Below are 22,385 nucleotides of genomic sequence, written 5' to 3' on the forward strand. Positions count from 1 at the left end.
ACTCCGACCCCACCACCTAGGTAAGGCTTGGGAGTCTCCTAATTGGAATTGATATGAGCAATCACTCAAAGAAGAAAAAACGGTTACTCACCTTCTCATAACTGTTGTTCTTAGAGATGTGTTGTTCACATCCATTCCAAACCCACCCGCCTTCCCCTCTGTCAGAGTAGCTGGCAAGAGGAACTGAGGAGGCGCCGGGTCGGCAGTGTCATATATTGAGCGCCATGGAGGTGCCAGGGGGCTCCACAGCTGACCCGATGGGTGCTGCTAAGGAAAAAACTTTCCAACGAGTGTGCATGCCACTCGCACACACCTAATTGGAATGGATATGAGCAACACATCTTGAAGAACAACAGTTATGAGAAAGTGAGTAACCGTTTTTTCTCCCCAAACTCCCCAAAATTAATACTTTGAGAAATCCTACTTTCTGGTTAATCTGATCAGCTGTGAACAAATTAGGTGGTCTTTGGAAGGAGCAGTGAGGGCAGGAAAAGAGAGAGTCTGTGTGATCTGCTGGAATGAGGTGATTAATACTTAGGCTACATCTACACTACAGCCAGGATCCATGCTCTGAGATCGATCTACCAGCAGTCGATTTAGTGGGTCTAGTGAAGACCTGCCAGATTGACAGCAGATCGTTCTCCAGTTGACCCCTGTACTCTACCCCCAACGAGAAGAGTAAGGTAGGTCAACGGGAGAGTTTCTCCCATCGACCCCCCGCGGTATAGACCCCGTGGTAACTCAACCTAAGGTACGTCGACTCCAGCTACGTTATTCACGTAGCTGGAATTGTGTAGCGTAGGTCGACTTACCCGCGGTAGTGTAGACATAGCCTTAGTCCTGCCAGAGTGTAGGGGACTGGACTAGATGACCTCTCAAGGTCCCTCAAGTCATTTGATTCTATGATTGGGAGGTGTTGAGATCAAAATTCTGCTACAAAACAGAAGTGTGATGGTTCTTGGGGTACCCTAGACTGTGAGTCACCTTCTTAGCCCCCAGCCTCCAGTAAGAGGGAGACTTCGTTATACTTAACAGTGTCAGTTCTGTGGCACCACCAGCCATCCAAACAATCTCCTCTGGGTTATGCCAGTCATCACTTTGTCTTGCAGGTTAATAATAGGTGTATAATAATAGATCAGTTCCTGAGCTGCTTTGATTCATTCCCCTGTAGTGTCCAGCCCCTTCTCTACTGGACACTCACAGAAGTACCAGGTCGGCTGTCCCCAAAGGAACAGAGTACACCAGTTTGTATGATTCAGCTCAGGATCAGCAACCTTGTTTAATACCACAGCAATTAGATATATTTATAGTGTAATCAACAATAAGTTTATTATCAAAGATTCAAGAGATAGTGAATAAGGTTACATATAAAACAAAATTATAACATGTTTTCTAGAGACTAAACAACAGGCTAAGCTCCTATTCAAAGAAATTTTATCTCACCCAAAATGGATTCACCAAGGGTAGGTCATGCCTGACTAATCTAATCGCCTTCTATGATGAGATTACTGATTCTGTGGATGAAGGGAAAGCAGTGGATGTATTGTTTCTTGACTTTAGCAAAGCTTTTGACACGGTCTCCCACAGTATTCTTGTCAGCAAGTTAAAGAAGTATGGGCTGGATGAATGCACTATAAAGTGGGTAGAAAGTTGGCTAGATTGTCGGGCTCAACGGGTAGTGATCAATGGCTCCATGTCTAGTTGGCAGCTGGTGTCAAGTGGAGTGCCCCAGGGGTCGGTCCTGGGGCCGGTTTTGTTCAATATTTTCATAAATGATCTGGAGGATGGTGTGGATTACACTCTCAGCAAATTTGCGGATGATACTAAACTGGGAGGAGTGGTAGATACGCTGGAGGGCGGGGATAGGATACAGAGGGACCTAGACAAATTGGAGGATTGGGCCAAAAGAAACCTGATGAGGTTCAATAAGGATAAGTGCAGGGTCCTGCACTTAGGACGGAAGAACCCCAATGCACAGCTACAGACTAGGGACCGAATGGCTAGGCAGCAGTTCTGCGGAAAAGGACCTAGGGGTTACAGTGGACGAGAAGCTGGATATGAGTCAGCAGTGTGCCCTTGTTGCCAAGAAGGCCAATGGCATTTTGGGATGTATAAGTAGAGGCATAGCGAGCAGATCGAGGGACGTGATCGTTCCCCTCTATTCGACATTGGTGAGGCCTCATCTGGAGTACTGTGTCCAGTTTTGGGCCCCACACTACAAGAAGGACGTGGATAAATTGGAGGGAGTCCAGCGAAAGGCAACAAAAATGATCAGGGGTCTGGAACACATGACTTATGAGGAGAGGCTGAGGGAACTGGGATTGTTTAGTCTGCAGAAGAGAAGAATGAGGGGGGATTTGATAGCTGCTTTCAACTACTTGAGAGGTGGTTCCAGAGAGGATGGTTCTAGACTATTCTCAGTGGTAGAAGAGGACAGGACAAGGAGTAATGGTCTCAAGTTGCAGTGGGGGAGGTTTAGGTTGGATATTAGGAAAAACTTTTTCACTAGGAGGGTGGTGAAACACTGGAATGCGTTACCTAGGGAGGTGGTAGAATCTCCTTCCTTGGAAGTTTTTAAGGTCAGGCTTGACAAAGCCCTGGCTGGGATGATTTGATTGGGGATTGGTCCTGCTTTGAGCAGGGGGTTGGACTAGTTGACCTCCTGAGGTCCCTTCCAACCCTGATATTCTATGATTCTATGATTCTTTTTCAGTGTTTTCTATCAAGGCAGGCAGAGATCCCATTTTCATGAATGTAAACGTGCTGTACATTCACTTCCTAGGTGCAGGATAAAGGCGTGCTTTTTGCCTTCTACTATATCCCCACAATTCGTTATCTATACTCAGGTTTCAGAGTAGCAGCCGTGTTAGTCTGTATTCGCAAAAAGAAAAGGAGTACTTGTGGCACCTTAGAGACGAACAAATTTATTTGAGAATAAGCTTTCGTGAGCTACAGTATCCGATGAAGTGAGCAGTAGCTCACGAAAGCTTATGCTCAAATAAATTTATTCGTCTCTAAGGTGCCACAAGTACTCCTTTTCTTTTTATCTGTACTCAGAGACAGTAAAACCCTCCATCCATTTCTCCCTGTGAGCTCATGCTCCTCTGGGACACAGAGGAAGAAAGATTATATTTGAGAGCTCCCCTTGTTATCGGCAGCCCATCAGCAGAGAGAGAGAAAGAAAGGAAAAAGGCCAAAGAATTTGAGACAAGAAGGGAAGAGAAAACTGAGATCAAATGGAAAAGAAGTATGGGGGGAAAGTATATTGTAAGGCTAGTATTGCTGTCAGTCAGCTGAACTTACCTAAACATACTCATTCTTAATGTTGTATCATTTTACACAACAGATTCTACTCTGCTGAAATTCCCATGATCAAAGAGTGGGCTGTTTTCCCTCCTGAGACATGAGATGTCTGAATGTTAAAGAAGCTGGTGTAGATTGTAGAACCAGTGTCTGCTATTAATTGTTTGAGTGGCGAGCACTACACACTACATTCGAGCCCTTTTCAGCAGCACACACTATCACGATAACCTCCTGACCAACGTGATTTTTGATTATTAGAACACTCTTAGTTGAACTAGAACAGTGAGTTTGGTTTCTTTCTAAAATGTTTAACTCATGTTACAAGCCCTGCATGAGGCTGAGGGCAGAATTCTGTCTTTACTGTGTAGAGCTTTTTACTTTAAAAATAAAAACGATCCTCTACCCCAAACAGAAACTCATGGTGTTTTGCATAATATTAGAACACTTTTAAAATATGTTTAATCATGTAAAATAGTATGATTACTAAATAAGGCCCAGTTCCACAGACTTACACACATGCTTTACTTCACACATGCACATAAATCTTTGCAGAGTAAGGGTCTAACCTTTTAATGGTATGTTTTACTCACAGCACAACAGTTCCTTTCTTTAGGGACTTTACAATAAGATCATTGATCCTCATACCATTACATGGCCTTGTCTTACACTCCGGATGCATAACTAGGGGCCAGCTGCCCTGAGTATGATCTCATCTGAGACACTAGGTATGTACTCAGGGTGGCTAGCCTATCACTCCACTGGGGCTCTACTTCTATTTTTAATACATTAGCTCAATCAGAGTTAACATGGGTATATCTCCTCAAGTTGTAAATTATCCTTCCAGCTCCAGTGTAGACATACCTTAACTGTAGACAAACATCTCACTGCAGATTCCCCAGTGGTAGATGCTTGTCTAACTGTAATGACTTGAACTTTGAAACAGGCACAGAGAAACTTTTCCTCCTATAATCTCAATATTTGACCCTTGGAATGGAAGTCAGAGAGAGAATCAATAAAAAAAATAGATCAAAATAAAAATCAAAGTCTCTGTCAGGCACTTAAACATAAAGGAAATGAACAAAATCAAACTCCATTTAAGTCAATGGAGTTATAACAGATTAATTTGATACAAAAAATAATATTTATTTACAACACTGACAGACTATTATCATATAGGGAACAATCTGTACGCATAGGTACTATAAGACAATATTGCAGACATTCTGTGTGAGTTTTTTTTCGTGGATACACTTAGTCCACCGTTATAGTAGCTTATGCAACTATCCCACATTCTTCATTTTTTGTCATCTACTGGCATTGGTCCATTAAAATATGAGTTTTCTTGTTTTTAAATATTGAGCATCTGCTTAAGAATGATCTGAATCACATATGTTACAAATCAAAATATGCAAATGAAAAACAGCAATTGGCCCTGCATTAGGATGCAAGATATACAGGGCTTCAGTGGTAAGAAGGTCCATTCCTTCTTCTCCAGTCTTTCCAATACACATCTGTATTTGTGTATAATTATATCAAAAGGAATTGCTTTCATTTCATTTTGCATTCATTTGCCCCTGGGCTGAGTCAGCTATCAATCAGAATCTTGGTGCTGTTGTGTTGTAAAAATAAGTTTTCTGTATAGAGCTATACTGTTAACTAATGGCAGGTTTCAGAGTAGCAGCCGTGTTAGTCTGTATTCGCAAAAAGAAAAGGAATACTTGTGGCACCTTAGAGACTTACCAATTTATTTGAGCATAAGCTTTCGTGAGCTACAGCTCACTTCATCGGATGCATTCAGCTGTAGCTCACAAAAGCTTATGCTCAAATAAATTTGGTTGTTAGTCTCTAAGGTGCCACAAGTACTCCTTTTCTTTTTACTGTTAAACCAAGCTGTAACTATTGCTAATTTAGTTAACTTCATTGGTTATAATACTATCATTGTTCAAATCTACAGTGCAGAACTGCCCCATTAAATGCCGTCCACTTAACTTTTAGAATCACAAGTTAAAAATCATTGTGCTATACTGTACTTCACATTGGCAAATACGTGTTACAGTTGTAATCTGTTTCTTTTTGAATGAATGCTGTTGTAGTGCATTGCAAAGAACTGCTATTTGCTAAAGATATTGAGATCTGGGTGTTTTAGCTGGAGTTCTGGAACTGAAACTCTCTGTGCAGCTTTTCTGTGGTTTTTGTCAGCTTTGTGCTAGTATTGTATAAATAAAAATATTATTTATTTTATTCTGGTCTATTGTCAGTCTATAAATCTTTGATGATATTCTGCTCTTGGTTATGTCTGTAAAAATCTGGAATGACTCCACTGAAGTCATTTAGAATTACTTCAGATTTACATAGTTGTAACTAAGAACAGGAGTTTGCCCTTTTTCTCCCAAGGATGAGTTAGCTGCTTTTGCTGTTGATGATGTTTTGAAGATAGATTGTTTTTGAGCATCAGCTCATCAGTCTAAGAAGTTTCCTCTGCATCCAACTCAGGCTTAGTTTGGGTCAACAAAAACCTTTTGATCTCATAATATTTATGTCTGAATAAGGGTAAAAGAGTTTTTATGTAAATCTTGGAATGTGGATAGCCTATTAATGGGAGGGAAGAGAAGGGAGAGGAGCACACACATGCTAATAAAATCTGAGTACTTTCAAGCTGCTACCATCTAGCATACTTTTCCAGATCTCCTCTTATTAACTGAAACTTGGGTTTATCTACCAAATTTAGTGCCAAAGTCCTGCTCCTGGGTTTTTATCACCTCAAACAGCTATTTAACCAGTACCAGTTAGCAATACATTTAATTAAGTAATGGTTCTGTATCCTATATTTTTTTTCTTATATTGATGGCTACCATTCTTAAACGTGTCCTTTCATACTGTGTCCAGAGTCTGGCTTCTTGAAGGTGCTTTTTTTTTTTAATGGGAAATTATGCTGACAACATTCTCTCTTGTTCAGACTCAATCAACTACACATGCTGTCATGTGATTGAGGAATTGTAGATTCATATTGGTGGAGACTGGGATTTAATAATCAGGATGTATTCACAAATCCCTAACCTGTTGTGTCTCCTAAGGGATGGACTTCCCTTTTTATACACTTAAGCCAAGTGTGGTGAAAGTACCACATCAAGAATTGGTGATATTTTTCCTTGACTGAGGCTTTTGCAATCTGTCTCACAGGAACTAGGTATAGGTTTCAGCTAGATGGCTGTGCACCCTGCACTGTGATGATATCAAGACATGAACCAATTACCAAGAAGATACAGTATCCTTTATAAACTCTTCAAAATAGACATGGTCTGAGCCACAAATCCAAGGTCGAGAGTCAAATCCAAGTTTCCCCAAATGTGGCGGTGTTCAGGTTAGAGAAAAGGGATTAGAATTTCAAATTAAAGCTATTATTTTCTCTTTCTGCTCAGATACAAAAACGAATATTGTTATATTTGCATACAGAATTTGATCAAGGACAAAATGTATCTGTCGTCACTTGGACACACCGCGTTTAGCAGTGAGGATGGCATAATTTCACCCTTCCCTTTCAGTTTGTGCTGATGCATGGGAAGGAAAGAATCCAACTTGACTTTCAGAGCCCATGTTGAGTTTTCAAGGCTGGCACGTAGAAAAAGACATCTTTTTACTTGTAAATTGATCACATTTGGTATAGAGTCATTTAAACACAACAATTAAGTAACCTCATGATATTTTACATGAATTTTTCACAATGAAACAATACTTCATAATTTAGAAAATTAAATGTTTTGTGCCAAGAGACAGAAGCAGCCTGCTTCTGTCCTTTCTTCTTTCCAGGTATTTCTCTTTTATACAACAGTAGCAGTTAAAGATTCAACAGTATATTTTGAACTTCAGTAATCAAACAGGAAAACAGTGAAATCTCTGAACATAATTTTACAGAAAATAGTGTCCTTAATATTAAATGTCCCAGCCAATAAAATCAAGTGCCACATGAAATCAATTGGTGTTGGCTTTGGAGGAAAGACAGTAAAAGCTGCTCAGTTTGCAACTATAGCAGCATTGGCAGCAAACAGGTACATGTTTTATTTCAATTACTTTCTTTAAAAAAATAAAAATATTGTAATGAGTAAATTATAGATAAAATAAACATAGATAATAGGAAAATGCTTTGCTGATAAATCCAGACAGCCCTATCTTGATCTGCTATGTGAATTTATCTTGAGCACAATTCCCCTTGACTTTGGCTTCAATTGATTTCTAAAACTGTGCTTGAATTGTTGGGAGAAAATATTATTATTGCGAATGGATGGGATCCATCTGACCCATGAGCTTGCTTGGGGGTTAGCTGCCCATGTCCCCATTGTGATTGCAATTTTTAAAAATCAGCTCTTCCATTTTCAACCTTTCTCTCTCTTTTTAACTTTTTCTCTCATGACTCAAACACTTCTTTAGTTTTTGAAAATGGTTTATTTATTTATTTATGCATATTTACACGGATGTCTCTATACATGCTTTCATTTTGTCTGAGGTGGCAGTAAGGATGGGCTTGGTTGTATTCACCCACAGACAGCTCAGAACAGGTTACATAGTTTTTCCGCAAATGGTTTTGTGGGTAAGATGCTGGGCTGGGATTTGGATGCTGGCTCAGTCACAAACTTCTTATGGGATCTTTGGCAAGTCACTTAATCACACAGTTCCCCATCTGTGAAAATGAGGATAATATTCTCTTTATCTGTCTTTTCTGTTTAGAACTTCTGTAAGTTCTTTGGGGCAGGCACTGGCTCTTCCTCTGTGTTTATGCGATGCCTAGCAAAATGGGGTCCCTATCTCAACTGGAGCCTCTACAGTGCCTAGCACAATAATGCTGGGGCCTCTAGGGTGTACAGCAATATCAATAAATAATAAAAATAATTGGTGCTACCATAGTTATAAATAATAATAATTAAGTAATGGTCTATATAAAGGAGTAATGTCTTTGTGTATCTTTTGTTTTTCTCTAATCTTACAATGATCTTATTTTGATAAATCATTCATTTTTAGGATTGGCCATTTCAGTTCCTTGCATTCTGGACCATGGTGATGGTATGTTAATGGGGGCGCGGGGGAGGGCGGCTGATGCCACCCTTTTATAACAAGTACATGGGATGATGAACTAACAGTTTGTAATACTATAAAATGCAAGTGGTTCCTTTAAATTCTGTGCCAGGATTTATGCAAGTTATTCCAGCAAAGAACCGGAGAACAGTAACGCTATTTGCTTTTCTTGGCGATAGTAACCACTGTCCTTGACTTTCCTGGCGGGGAACCAGTTTTGAAAGTGTTTGGAGCAGGATGGGCTTTTTATCAGGGATTGCACCACGGGTGGGAGCTATCTATAGCTATGGGCCTGCTTATATCTATTAGTTACATTTCCGGATAGTCATAGCACCACCACCCCGACTTCTCATGTTACTGGCTTTGCCGCCCCCCTCTCGAGTTCACAGGCGGCCCAGCCCCCCGGCAAGTTCATCGCTCGCTCGTTGGACTGCGCAGCGCAGCTGGTTTGCGGGGACGGGACTTGTGATTCCCTGCGTCTCGCAATGTCTCTCTCCGTTGCAGGGGGAGCGGGGCCTGATAAGCTGATCTTCTATGTGAACGGGAGGAAGGTAAGCGAGCGGGGCACTGGTGACTGGACCGGACGGGAGGTGTTGGAGTGGCCTTTTGACCATTTCTCATGTGATGGCAACCCGACACACAGACCCAAGTTCCTCCGACTCCATGGGCAGTTCTCCACTCCCACTTCCCTTTCTCCTCTGCAGGGTCAGAACAGTAAACAGCCAATATAGCTCTAACGTAGCGATGTAATCGCCGCTTCTTCGGGAATAGCATGATACTGGGGGGTAGGGGAGATTGGTTAGGAGTTCCTGTGCTCTAAACGACAGGTTTCAAACAGCCGTGTTAGTCTGTATTCGCAAAAAGAAAAGGAGTACTTGTGGCACCTTAGAGACTAACCAATTTATTTGAGCATAAGCTTTCCTGAGCTACATGCATCCGATGAAGTGAGCTGTAGCTCACGAAAGCTTATGCTCAAATAAATTGGTTAGTCTCTAAGGTGCCACAAGTACTCCTTTTCTTTGTGCTCTAAATAGTCTCTTTAGCTGTCACTTCCACACAGATAGTGTTTTGCATACATTTTTTGTTTGCAATGAGCTTAAGGAGAACGGCAAATGAAGAGTGAAAGTTTGGAGTTAATTTCAGGTTCATATCAGGATCAGGAAGTTAAATATTTAACACAAAAACCTTGTGTCTTTCTTTTATGTAGTTTGCCCCCTAAGATGCATTTTTTTTCTCCCCATACATTTTTTGTCATGGCACTTTCTATGCACATCAGTTCTAGGTAAATTATTTTTCTTTTGTCTAAAATCTAGAGTGCCATGGAGCTGAAGTGTGTTCCACTCCTACTAACATCGTACGCCTTAAGTGGTGTGAAGTTTAGAAGAGTAGCTGTCATTGAGCTTTCTACCCCACTGAGCTTTTCAAAAAGCAGTGGGAGAACAATAACATTTCATCCCCAAACGAACATCCCATAACCTCTCTAGGGCTGTTGTCAACCAGTGTTGAAGTGATGGTGTGTTCATTTGGGGGGCCACGGCAGACCTGCAGATCATGCACTTTCCTTCCTGCTGCCTGGTTTCTCACAAGATTTCTGTGGATGACGATGCCAGAGGAGGGAAGATTTTCAAAATCACAAAAGGGAGTTAGGCCTCCAGCCCTTCCTGGAACATCAGGGGCAGTTGGGTGCCAAACTCTCCTTTCATCCTTTGAAAATTTCCCTCAGAATTTCATGTGTGCAAAAAAAATTATTGAAAATTATATGTGTTTTGCTTGAAATATACATTTTCTTGACACACAGTACAATGTGGAGAAGATAGGAAGGCAAATGTCAATAATGGAAATGCCAAAATATAGCAAAATATGATGAATGAAATGGAAGCTACTGGCCTAATAGAACGTTGATGTAATAGGAATATAATTACTTAAACTGGATATTGATTAAACACTACTTTAAGGTTTAGCTGATTCAAGATACTGGGATAAGGATTCCTCTAATCAGATAGGTATGTAGGAGTTTCTGGATGATGCTATTGCTCCAGGTAGTTTAGTATTCCTCCTCTGTCAGAGACCATCACAGAATGAAGATTGCATTGAGTCAGTTTTATGCAGTGCTGGATGAAGAGGGTGAAGTCTTCCTGACCTGCATAGTTTATTCCCTGATGCATAAAATCTGATTACCATTGTGTAACATTTTCTTGGCATGGATAGCTACAAATATTGTTAATGGTCATAGCATTCATTACAGCCATCCCATTTGAGAGTATGGTGGGGGATTATAATTTTGTAAAGCATTTGGATACTCTGTAGGATGAGTACAGTATACATCTGTGGGTAAAACTAGGAGGAATGGGATCCCTGGCACTGGTCTGGCTAGTCTGCCCTCCAGTGTTCATCATATTATGTTCAAATAATAATGAGGCTCTATAATCTGTCAAGAATATTGATTTCCTTATTACATTTCTGATCTGGGGGTATGCAGTAAACTCTTCTTGTGTTTGTATTTTTAATAATTGGTATCTGTAACCTTGCAGTAATACTTCCATGTTCATCTGCACTGTGGAATAGTCTCTGCTCCCCTTCACTTCCAGCAGGTCATCAGACTGTTCACAATTCTGAGAGCTCTCCAGCATGGTTTTGTATGTCTTTATAAGTATGAAGCATATGTGCATAGGCTGACATACAGTCCCATTCCTGGCCCCCTTTACTGTTAGAGGGGCTCAGGATGGATTCTTTTGATGTGGCATTCCTCCTATCACCAGGGTTGTTTTTATTAAGGATAAGCTGTCCTGACAGTTTATTTTTAGCAGTAGCACTATCTGACAACAAACTTCCAAAGGAAGGAAAAATTCCCACCTATGGCCCTTAGCACATGCAGTTATGTTAAGTGGGGCTGGGAAGGCAGACTATTGGTTTGTGCCCTGAAGGATAAACCCTGAGTATTTTTGTAACAGCTTGTTTCCCTTCCTTCTGCAGATAGTAGAGAAGAATGCTGATCCTGAACAAATGCTGTTGTCTTACCTCCGAAAGAGACATATCCTTTCCTTGTTGATGCAGTTAGGGCACTATCCTGCAGACTTTATTCAGGAAAAACTCCCACTGATGATAATTAGAGCTTTGCCTGATTAAGGATGACAGGATTGGGCCCTGGAACTGTATAAAATTACTATATTAAGTTATGTATCTTTTTAAGAGCCAAACACTCTTCAGTACTTGACTATATTTTAATGTTATGAACAATAGCAAACTCCATTGAACTGTAAAAATTAGCTTAATGTTAGCTCCAACTCAAAGGGATTGTAGTTCACTGGTCAGAACACATTGCTAAATCAGGCAATCTGGTTCTGTGCCAAGTTTTGCCACTGACTTGCTGTGACACCTTGGGAATGTCGCTTACCCTTTTTGTGCTCATCTATTCCCATTTGTAAAATGAAGATATTAATACTTATCTGCCTCACAAAGATTAATTAGTGTTGTAAAGTGCTTTGACATCCTTGATAATATCATGCACTTATATAGCACTTCTATCAAATCACAGGGATTTTGTAATAAATAAGGTAAAATGAGCCAAGCCTCATGGGTACTTGGAAGGGAGGCTAGAAGCTGTGGGAAATGGTGCATTAGACTATTAATTAATAGAAGATCCACTGTGAATTAGCAAGTAAGTGGGGGGAGTTGAAGCAAGGAGGCAGATTCACAAACTGTATTTTACCCTTGTCAGATAATCTGTGATAATATTCTGTAATCTAGTTCTAAAAATAATGAACCTTTAGTAATCTGATACCTGCTGTTAAATCCTTACTGAGAACCAGACTGCAGTCAGTATCTTTATATGTGGATTATCTGTGTATTAGTGAAGTATGAATATAGGATTTAATAAGTGTCACTTACTCTCTGAATTGAGCTGGTGCTTCAGAATGGTGGAAGAGAGCACTGTGCTGCTGGAAGTCCCATTTTTTAGATAATGTGCAAAACTGATGACCTGACCACTAGTGTCATTAGAACTCCAGTGGTGACAGGTTTCAGAGTGGTAGCTGTGTTAGTCTGAATCAGCAAAAAGAACAAGGAGTACTTGTGGCACCTTAGAGACTAACAAATTTATTTGAGCATAAGCTTTCATGGGCTAAAACCCACTTCATCAGATGCATGCAGTGGAAAATACAGTAGGAAGATAGATATATATACACACAGAGAACATGAAAAAATAGGTGTTGCCATACACACTGAAATGAGAGTGATCAATTAAGGTAAGCTATTATCAGCAGGAGAAAAAAACCTTTTGTAGTGATAATCAGGATGGCCCATTTCCAACAGTTGACAAGAAGGTGAGAATAACAGTGGGGGGGGGGAAATAAGCACGGGGAAGTAGTTTTTCTTTGTGTAATGACCCATCCACTCCCAGTCTTTATTCAAGCCTAATTTAATGGTGTCCAGTTTGCAAATTAATTCCAATTCAGCAGTCTCTCGTTGGAGTCTGTTTTTGAAGTTTTATTGTTGTAACATTGCGACTTTTAGGTCTGTAATTGAGTGACCAGGAGATTGAAGTGTTCTCCAACTGGTTTTTGAATGTTATAATTCTTGACGTCTGATTTGTGTCCATTTATTTTTTTACGTAGAGACTGTCCGGTTTGGCCAATGTACATGGCAGAGGGGCCTTGCTGGCACATGATGGCATATATCACATTGGTAGATGTGCAGGTGAACGAACCTCTGATAGTGTGATTAGGCCCTGTGATGGTGTCCCCTGAATAGATATGTGGACAGAGTTGGCAACGGGCTTTGTTGCAAGGATAGGTTCCTGGGTTAGTGTTTTTGTTGTAGACATTACTTAGTAAGCTCCTAATTTTTAAGCACAGACAAAACCTCTTTAGTTTCATGCTGCTTGAGATCAATCTATGCATGTTCCTGAGTAGTCTTATATCTAAAAACAGAACTTTAGCATAGATGACAGCACATTCATATTTTGTGCTAATCATGGATTACAGCTCTGCTTGTTTTCATGATGAGCTTCCATCAAAGGCAGAAGTTCTTTACTTATACGTTGTAAGTGTAACAGACAAAAGGGATCTAGATAAGCTATATGTAAGCATAAATGTCTTGGTTTGTAGGAGGGACTCTACAAACCAAGATATAAATCCCCATAAATCATGGGAGAATCTTTCTTCCAACTCCATAACTTTTTAGACCAAGGGCCCTCAAGCACTTCACTAGTGTGGACCACATCTCAGTAGAGAGAGTGACTTGTGAACCATCTCCTCTCCCAGTTGTGATTGTGTGGCTCCCCTTCCAAAGTTTCATTCATGATCACATAACATCCCTGTGGCAAATAAAGAAATTGCTTCCATGGAAGAGTAAAATTGGGAAAGTATCTGTGTAGTTTTAATTAAATTTATGAGCTGGAAACAAGGAGAGAGCCACCACAATGTGACCAGCTGGCTTCCACAGGCCACCAGGAAGTACTCCACACACCAAGTGGAGAACCTTTGTCAGACATTTTCTTGTATTGTTGGCTATTGGCAACATTTTTACCCTACTCTTTTCTAAAATCAGGACCAAAAATACGTTATTATTTATCTGCCAATCCCCTGCTCAGTGCTATACAAGACAAATAGAAAGATGCTCCCTGCTATTAAATAGCCTAAGAGCCTTATTTCCAGAGGTAGCTAAGTCCCTGCAGCTCCCACTGATTTCAAGAGATGGGTGCTTAACACTTCTAAAAAATCAGACTCCAAGTGACACTGAGAAGAGTCACTGGGAAACCAAGAGGAGGTGCTGGTTCAGATTTGAATCTTTTTATCACTCTTTTTTTCTGCAATGTTGGAATGAAGAAGATAACAGACTCACATGGGTTAATGTCTGTGGCATTGTGGAGAAATATGGGATTTTAGTGGGTGGGAGCTGGCACTGAGATTAGGAGGCTGATCCATACATAGTGGACAAGGTGAAAGAAGACACAAATATGTGACTAGAAATGAGAGACACAGGGCGGTGAGGATGGCATCACTGGGAAAGCAAGGAGGCAGATGATACAACACAAGATCTGAGAGGTGGGCTGGGATGGAATGCAGAACCTTTACAAAAAGGACAAGAAATTTACATTTGATGCAGCATGTAAAAGTGAGCCAGTGAAAGGACTCAGAGGCCAAAGCAAGGCTTGAGGAAAAATACCTTTCACAATCTCTGCTTTTGGAGTTTGCTCTGGTTGTAAATATGAAATGGAATACTTGCCCAAATGTTTAAAATCAGTTTGAGACCCATGACATTCAAATACTATACAGTTAATTCTGAGAAATTGTAATATTTCACATCTCTGAAATAAATTCCTGTTCTGTGGTTATACCGCTGAAAAAAGTATTTTTGGCTGTTTGAATCTGATGAATTGCACTTTGCCTAGGTGGCTGTTTGATTCCCATTTTGTTCATCTGATTTCCTGCAAGAATGATGATTTCAATAAACAATGGTTTCCATGCAAAATACATTTATCTTCCCATTGTTTAGTTTGTGATATTAACAGACTCAAAATAAACCTAAAGGTTTCATTTAAACCCTACTGGGAACCTAGACATTTTAGTCTTTGGTGCCCTGATTTTCAAAATCTCTGGGCACTTAGTAGCTCCCATTAACTTCAATGGCAACCATTTTGAAAATCTTGGCCTAAGGACCAAGGCCCAGATCCACAAAGGTATTTAGATTCCTAACTTACTTTGAGGCCCTGATTCAGCAAAGCACTTAACTACATATTTAAGTTAAATTTATGTCACCCATTAAAGAGTCTTGGGCCCTAAATCTTTTCACCATGCTACACAGCAAGCCAAGTTACTGAGTTTACCCAAAAATACAGTTCAGCCACTTTGAAACAGAACATGTGAGCTGTACAGAAGATCTACTATTGTTTCTGTCCCAGTGGGATATTTACATATTGTGGGCTGCTCTTGCTTCCAAAGGAAGTCAGCAGCTTCCGTTGAACTTGGTGGGAGCAGGATCTTGGTCAGTTTATTTTGTAGTTTTGGTCTTATAATAATTGAAGATTTCAAGCAATGCAAAAATGAGCTTCTTATACATGTGCCATTGCACTTGTCCAGTTATAGGTTCTATATCTGTTGCCTTCAGGAAGAAGATTGTCCTCAAGCTTTACACAACCTGGGAACAGAGCAGAAGCAAAAAAAAGGCAAAAAAAAGCTTTACACAACTACTGGGAACAGAGCAGAAGCAAAAAAAGAATTATTAAATACCCATAAGCTTTTTTCCTTAATGGGAACTCTCTCACTCCGTCTCACAGGAACTAAGTATGGCTGTGGAGGAGGTGGCTGCGGAGCCTGCACTGTGATGATCTCCACATATGAACCAGTTTCCAAGAAGATAAGGTATCCTTAACAAAATATCTAGAAAACACAACACTAAATTTTTATGATCTTTTAAAAATAAATGTGATTTCAGCTTACTGAAAGAAATATGGCAGTATTCTTTTAAAAAAACAAGAATGTAGATAAGGTTTTCATGTGTGATACTGTATTTTAAAAAAAGCTTATCAAACTTTAACTTAATATTCAATTTAGATTAATCATTCACAGAAAAATGAAACTGTTAGGCCTTATTAGTTCAAAGACCATTTAAGAGGAAAGACTGTGCACTGAGTCATGTTATGAGCTGGCTAATGTTCTTATGCCTTTGTCACTGGCTTAGTGATAAAGATAGCTGCTTCAGTAACATGTATCCACAGGGAGTAGTTACCTAAAATCTCTAGGTCTCCTTGATGGAATTCAGCTCACACCTCCATCACTGCTGTTCTCTGAGTGCTAATCAACTCTGTATTGAGCAAATATTGATTTAGAGCAGTGGTTTTCAAGCTTTTTTCATTTGTGGACCCCTAAAACATTTCAAGTGGAGGTACGGACCTCTTTGGAAATCTTAGACATAGTTTGCGGACCTCAGATTGAAAACCACTGCCTTAGAGCAGTGCTTATGTCACTGTTTAGCAGGGCACTGCTAAGCTCACCTCATCAGGGAGGTCACTGCTAGCTAGTCTTCTACAGTGAACTCTGTGAAAGCAATGTCATGAAGGAGAAAAGGGGGGTTTACCAGCAGTAACTCTTGTTTTCTCACTGTGTTGCTTGCAAAGAAACACTCTGACCTTCCCTCCCGCCCTCTGCATCAGAGCTCTGCAAATAGGGCTTCTGATGGCAGATAAGGATTAAATGACGGAAAGGATGGGATATTTATACTCTTGGCTCATAGAATGTTAGGCTTGAGGGACGTGCACAGGCCCCTAACTGCCAACTTTTGCATGACCAGGCATGCGACTCCTACAATGTACACAAGAATTACTGCTCATATAATCCGTAATTTTTTAAAGTTTATAATTATATTTAATGTCCTTGATTCTCCTTTACAATCCGAAGACATTATTCTGCCAATGCCTGTCTATTACCCATATGTTCGTTGCATGACGTTGCTGTCACCACTGTGGAAGGCATAGGATGCACAAAAACCCGGATACATCCAGTTCAGGTGAGAGCATGCTGTAAAAGGATTTTTGCTTTCTTCCTTCACGTGCCTAGGATTAATTGGCAGTGGTGGTACGGCACTGTTACGATTTTTAAAGATATGGTATTGCTCCCACTGCTAAAAGATAGCTGAGGACTCTGGATTTTTAAACTGATTCTGCAGTGTAATTTAAAATGGGTGGAGAAAGACAGGAAAATATAGTCTTTATGTACACTTATCTAGCAGATGTCACACATGCTGCAAAAACTTCAGGAATCTCCAGCATAGTATGGGAACAACCTATTTGCTAAAATAAAACAGTTCTAGATGATTAACTAAGAGGTATGTGATCTCCTGTCAATGGTGGCACCTCCTTGAATTCAGCAAGGAAATGCCCAAGGGCTGCCAAAATGGCCAAAGGTATTAATTTTAAAATTATAGCATGTCTATACAGAAAATATTTTGGATTATGTGTCCAGCTCTGCTAAAAAACAAAGTATTGTAAAAGGCGCAATGTGCAATGTTACTGCTTGCTAAACAGTGTGTATACTGTGTGTTGGAGGCACAGCAAAGAAGATACATAAACAGTGAGACTCATCTTAGTGGGCCAGCAAAAGTCTGATATTTGTTCGACGTTGTTAACGGTCAGACTAACTTTTCTTGGGAACCTTGATAATACAAGTATAAAGTGGTTGATTAAGACTAATTAGAGATGCTCCTTCATGCAGACTGCCTAATATTAACAGAGAGACAAGATGGGTGAGGTAATATATTTTATTGGACCAACTTCTATGGGTGAGAGAGAGACAGTGTAGCTCGAAAGCTTTTCTCTCTCACCAATAGAAGTTGTTCCAATAAAAGATATTACCTCACCCACCTTGTCTTGCTCATATCCAGCTACAACACTGCATATAATATTAAGAGACTGAGGTAAAGACACAGGAACTCAGGAATTGCTAGTCTGGATCAGACCCATGGTCTGGCTAGGCCAATGCTCTGTCTTCCAGCAGTGGTCAGCACCAGATGCTACAAAGGAAGGTGTAAGAACCCCAAAGTAGGCAGTTGGGGGATAATCTGCTCCCATCGTCCACCAGTCAGATATGCTTGGACCCACACATCGAAATAACTTTTCCTGGTTCAGATTTCACATTAGTTTAAGTTTCTTCTCGAAATATCTCACATTTCTAAGAGGAAGGCATTTGAGTTTGTAACATCTGTCATATTTTTCATTGTGTTAATTAGGTCAGATCTTGTAACCCTTGTGACAGGGTCGGGCCAGATGGCTGCAGGAGAGTAATCTTATTGGGATCCAGAAAGTGGGCGGGGAAAGCCTGCCCACTGCTAAAGGATCCCCCCCTCAGCCTAAGCGGGGGGGGGTGTCCACAAGACCTGGAAAACCAAATAATTACGGGGGACAACTAATGAACAACAGGGACAGGAGTGCGGTCAAAGGGTCAAACAAAGGGAACCTGACGGGGACACCGTTACAGGAGAGTAATAGAAGGCAGATATATTAGCCCCAGGCTAAGTAGGTCCCTTTTCCCTGGGTAAGGTAACAGGGAAGATTCCAGAACAATCAGGAACCTTCTGGAGACAATTAAGACAGGCTGATTAGAACACCTGCAGCCAATCAAGAAGCTACTAGAATCAATTAAGGCAGGCTAATCAGGGCACCTGGGTTTTAAAAAGGAGCTCACTTCAGTTTGTGGTGTGCATGTGAGGAGTTCGGAGCAAGAGGCACTAGGAGCTGAGAGTGAGAACGCGGACTGTTGGAGGACTGAGGTGTACAAGCATTATCAGACACCAGGAGGAAGGTCCTGTGGTGAGGATAAAGAAGGTGTTGGGAGGAGGCCATGGGGAAGTAGCCCAGGGAGTTGTAGCTGTTGCACAGCTGTTCCAGGAGGCACTCTAGACAGCTGCATTCCACATGGCCCTGGGCTGGAACCCGGAGTAGAGGGCGGGCCCGGGTTCCCCCCAGATCTTCCCAACTCCTGGTCAGACACAGGAGGAGTCGACCTGGACTGTGAATTCAGAAAAACGGCCAAGCTGAGGGCTGCCGTGAAGCTCCAAGGCGAGCAAATCTGCCAATAAGCACAAGACCCACCAAGGTAGAGCAGGAACTTTGTCACACTCTTTAAATCATGTTTGTAACTTTTGAAACCAACAGCTCTTTTAAATGATTGAAAAAGGGAATTTGTTGATGTTGCATTTTGAAGCAGGGCCTGTTGTTCTGTTTTGTTCCAGGAAAGGCTGGCCAAGTGCCATGGCTCTCAATGTGGCTTTTGCACCCCTGGAATGGTGATGTCCATGTATAGTTTGCTGAGAAACCACCCTGAACCCTCCATGGAGCAGATAGCTGCAGCTCTTGCTGGTTAGTTTTTGTTTGTTTGTTTCTCCCCTTCCCCCCCCCATCAAAATGCCATTTTTAATATATGAACAAACAAGATAAATAATCTCTTAGTAAATAAGATTTTTAATGATGGTTTCCTTTCAGAAAAGGTGGGTGGGGAGGAGAGGGAAGAAAGCAACAATGAATTCTTGGCTGCCTGAAATCTGTGAGGTGCCTATACATTAAACAGCACATCTGCGATGTCATGCTCAACAGTATACCCTACAGCAGAGTGAAACCTTGGCCAAAATTTTCAGAAGTGACTAGTGATTTGGGGTATCTCAATTAGGGTGCCCAACTTGGCACACCTATAGGGGAGTTGATTTTCAGAGGGTAGGCACTAAGCACTTTTTGAAAATCAGGCCCCTTTAAGATGTCCTTAAAGGGGCCTGATTTTCAAAAAGTGCTCAAGTTGGGTTCTCAAAAATTGAGGCATCCATAATCAGTAGCCACTTTTGAAAATCTTGGCCTTAGTTCTCATCAGATACAGTTTTCAGAACATTGTAAACCTCAGAACAGTGCCAAAGCTTTTGTGACAGTAATAAAACTATAAAATAACAGAGAGACTGGCTATGTCTTCACTGCAAAAAAGGTGTGCTTTTAGAGAGGGATAACTAATGTGGGTTCACTATCCCAGTGTAAAAGCAGAGGGGAGACAAGGCCAGTTTAGTTTTACCATGAGGCAAACTTGGTGAGGTCAGCCAGGGCAGGAGATATAGTGCTGACTTTGCCTAGCTACCTCATTGTAGGTTTCAGAGTAGCAGCTGTGTTAGTCTGTATTCGCAAAAAGAAAAGGAGTACTAGTGGCACCTTAGAGACTAACCAATTTATTTGAGCATAAGCTTTCGTGAGCTACCGATGAAGTGAGCTGTAGCTCACGAAAACTTATGCTCAAATAAATTGGTTAGTCTCTAAGGTGCCACTAGTACTCCTTTTGTTTTTACCTCATTGTAAACACTGCAAGTGCCTTGTCTCCACTTAAGTTTTTACAATGAGAGAACTATCCCATGCTAGTTATCTCACTGTAAAAACCCACCTTTGTGTCAGTGAAGCCAAAGCCAAAGTTGTTATGGCGCTCTGGGTCAACTCACCCACTGCTGCCATCTGATGCGGCTCTTGCAGTATTACAGCTTCCTTTTAGTTGCTGTAAGAGTTTCCTCCCCTCAGGAGTCAATGGATGCTGAGCTCTTTTGTACATCTGCCCCATACTGCATTTCAGAGATAAACCCCTTCTCCTGAAAAAAGACAAACCTTAGCATGAAGTCTTGAATCCTAAATTATATGTGATAGCTAGAACTAATAGTTCACCTATTATTTTCTGGTATCAGGTAACTTGTGCCGCTGCACTGGGTATAGGCCAATCTTAGATGGCTGTAAAACCTTCTGTAAGGTAAGCAGTGGGAATGGTGGGAATCAAAGAGTGTTCCTATTCAACTGCTTTGAATATTTGTTCTAAAATATTTTTATGGGAGAGTGAGGCATGTATTACTGTGTATTACAATATCTAAACAACCAGAGACTACTGTGAATTTAAGTACACATCCAATCTTGTTTCTGCCATGGGTTGTTGGCTGTCCTTTCCAGGAATGCAGATCAGCCAGCTCTCAGGGCCTGGAACCAAAGGTCATTGAAGTCAATGAAAGTGTCTCCATTAACTTCAGTGAGCTTTGGATCAGGCCACTAGCCACATAAACCTGTTGTTCTGTAATATTTAGCCCAGACATACAAATTGCAGAGTGACAAAGAGTATTATAAAAATCTGGTTCTAAGTATTAACTGTTCATAAGGGGCCCAAATCTTCCTCACAAAAGTAGTTTCATTGCAGTCAGTGGGAACATTTGTGTGATTCAGGCAAGGAGACTTTGGTCTTTGCTAGTCATGGCATTACATGCATAAAATAAAGTTGAAATAAGATTTGAATTAAAAGAGGTGGTGACATCAATGAGTGTTAATGACATAAAGTTCATCCTGTCTGCCAACATTTTGTGTAAATTCCACTGAGAAACCTAGAAAACCTTTTTTTGTGGAGAACTTTTTTTAAAAAGGTTTTGGTAAGAAAAAGATAATGCCTTAAAACATGAATATTTGCAATTTTATGGAGCCTCATCCAAAGCCCATTGTAAGTCAGGAGAGACGCCCATTGACTTCAATTGACTTGGGATCAAGCTCACTATGAGCAGAAGTCATATGTTATATTAATGGGATATTAGTATTTTAGGAACCGTTTTGCTGTCAAAGTAAAGAAAATGGGAACTGTTGCTTGGATCAAGAAGACAAACTTAAAGGAGAGAAGGTGAGTTTAATTGTTTTTCCTTCCTGTTTAAATGTAAAATTTGCACTAGGTGAAGAGCATTGCGCTGCTTATTACTTATTATAGTATATGCGAAGTGCTATGCCATGCAGCATCTTATAGCCAGCTGACTACAGCCCACTATGTCCCATAGCATTGCTCTGACTTTAAAGCCAGAAGGGACCATCATGATCATCTAGTCTGACCTCCTGCATATTGCAGGCCACAGAACCATTGCTGCTGCTGTTCTGTGAAATTTGAAAGTTTCTCTTAATGATGTATGTACCGTCCTGGGTGATCAGGAAGTTTTTCCATTTTCACAGGAAATGAATGTACTGTTAGTGGTGAGGGATTTAGATATGGCTTCAAAGGCATAGGTAGGTGTGTGAAAGGGGAAATCTTCACCCTCTTCCCCTGGAGTCTCTTGTAACAATGCAGAGGACAGTTTGGATCTGCATGTTCAAACAATATTTTGTGTTCTGGAATATTAATATTCTTAGGCTCCAATTCTGCAGTGACCACTGCATTAGCTATCCCTGTGCCCAGGTGAAGCCGTATGAAGTCAGTGAGGTTTTGTGTGGGTTCAGGGGTTTGTCTACATGGCACTCATAGCAAGATTGTGTTCACAGAACTGAAGTTTGCTGCAAAAACTAAATCAGAATCATGACACTAATTTTTTTTATTTGAAAATTCCCATCCATACAAATGGTTTATTTTATGTAAACATTCCTTTCAAAAATCTGTGACCTGTCAGTGTGTGTTAGAGTTGGGGGAAATATGGAGTCATCTCACCTCTCTATAGTTGAACAGAGGGAAGTGTGCAGTTAGGATTTCAGGTCTGTATCATTCCACTCT

At 40.7% G+C, this 22,385-nt stretch overlaps 1 protein-coding gene across 2 annotated transcripts in view; it reads left to right on the forward strand.

The window, feature by feature from the left end:
* Positions 1-8,661: 8,661 nt before the first annotated feature.
* LOC102932848 (aldehyde oxidase 1) overlaps positions 8,662-22,385 on the forward strand; it is a 76,439-nt gene continuing 62,715 nt past the window's right edge. Inside the window, exons 1-7 of one of the 2 annotated variants that reach the window (XM_037912825.2) lie at positions 8,662-8,921; positions 11,344-11,401; positions 15,635-15,731; positions 16,767-16,875; positions 19,096-19,222; positions 20,569-20,630; positions 21,459-21,533. In XM_037912825.2, coding sequence (XP_037768753.1) covers positions 8,856-8,921; positions 11,344-11,401; positions 15,635-15,731; positions 16,767-16,875; positions 19,096-19,222; positions 20,569-20,630; positions 21,459-21,533 — 594 coding nt within the window. In that variant the 5' untranslated portion in view covers positions 8,662-8,855. The remainder of the gene's footprint in view (positions 8,922-11,343; positions 11,402-15,634; positions 15,732-16,766; positions 16,876-19,095; positions 19,223-20,568; positions 20,631-21,458; positions 21,534-22,385) is intronic. The other variant, XM_043525388.1, reaches the window with a different exon arrangement.

This window comes from Chelonia mydas, chromosome 11 (assembly GCF_015237465.2).
Source record: "Chelonia mydas isolate rCheMyd1 chromosome 11, rCheMyd1.pri.v2, whole genome shotgun sequence".
Taxonomy (NCBI): Eukaryota; Metazoa; Chordata; order Testudines; family Cheloniidae; genus Chelonia; species Chelonia mydas.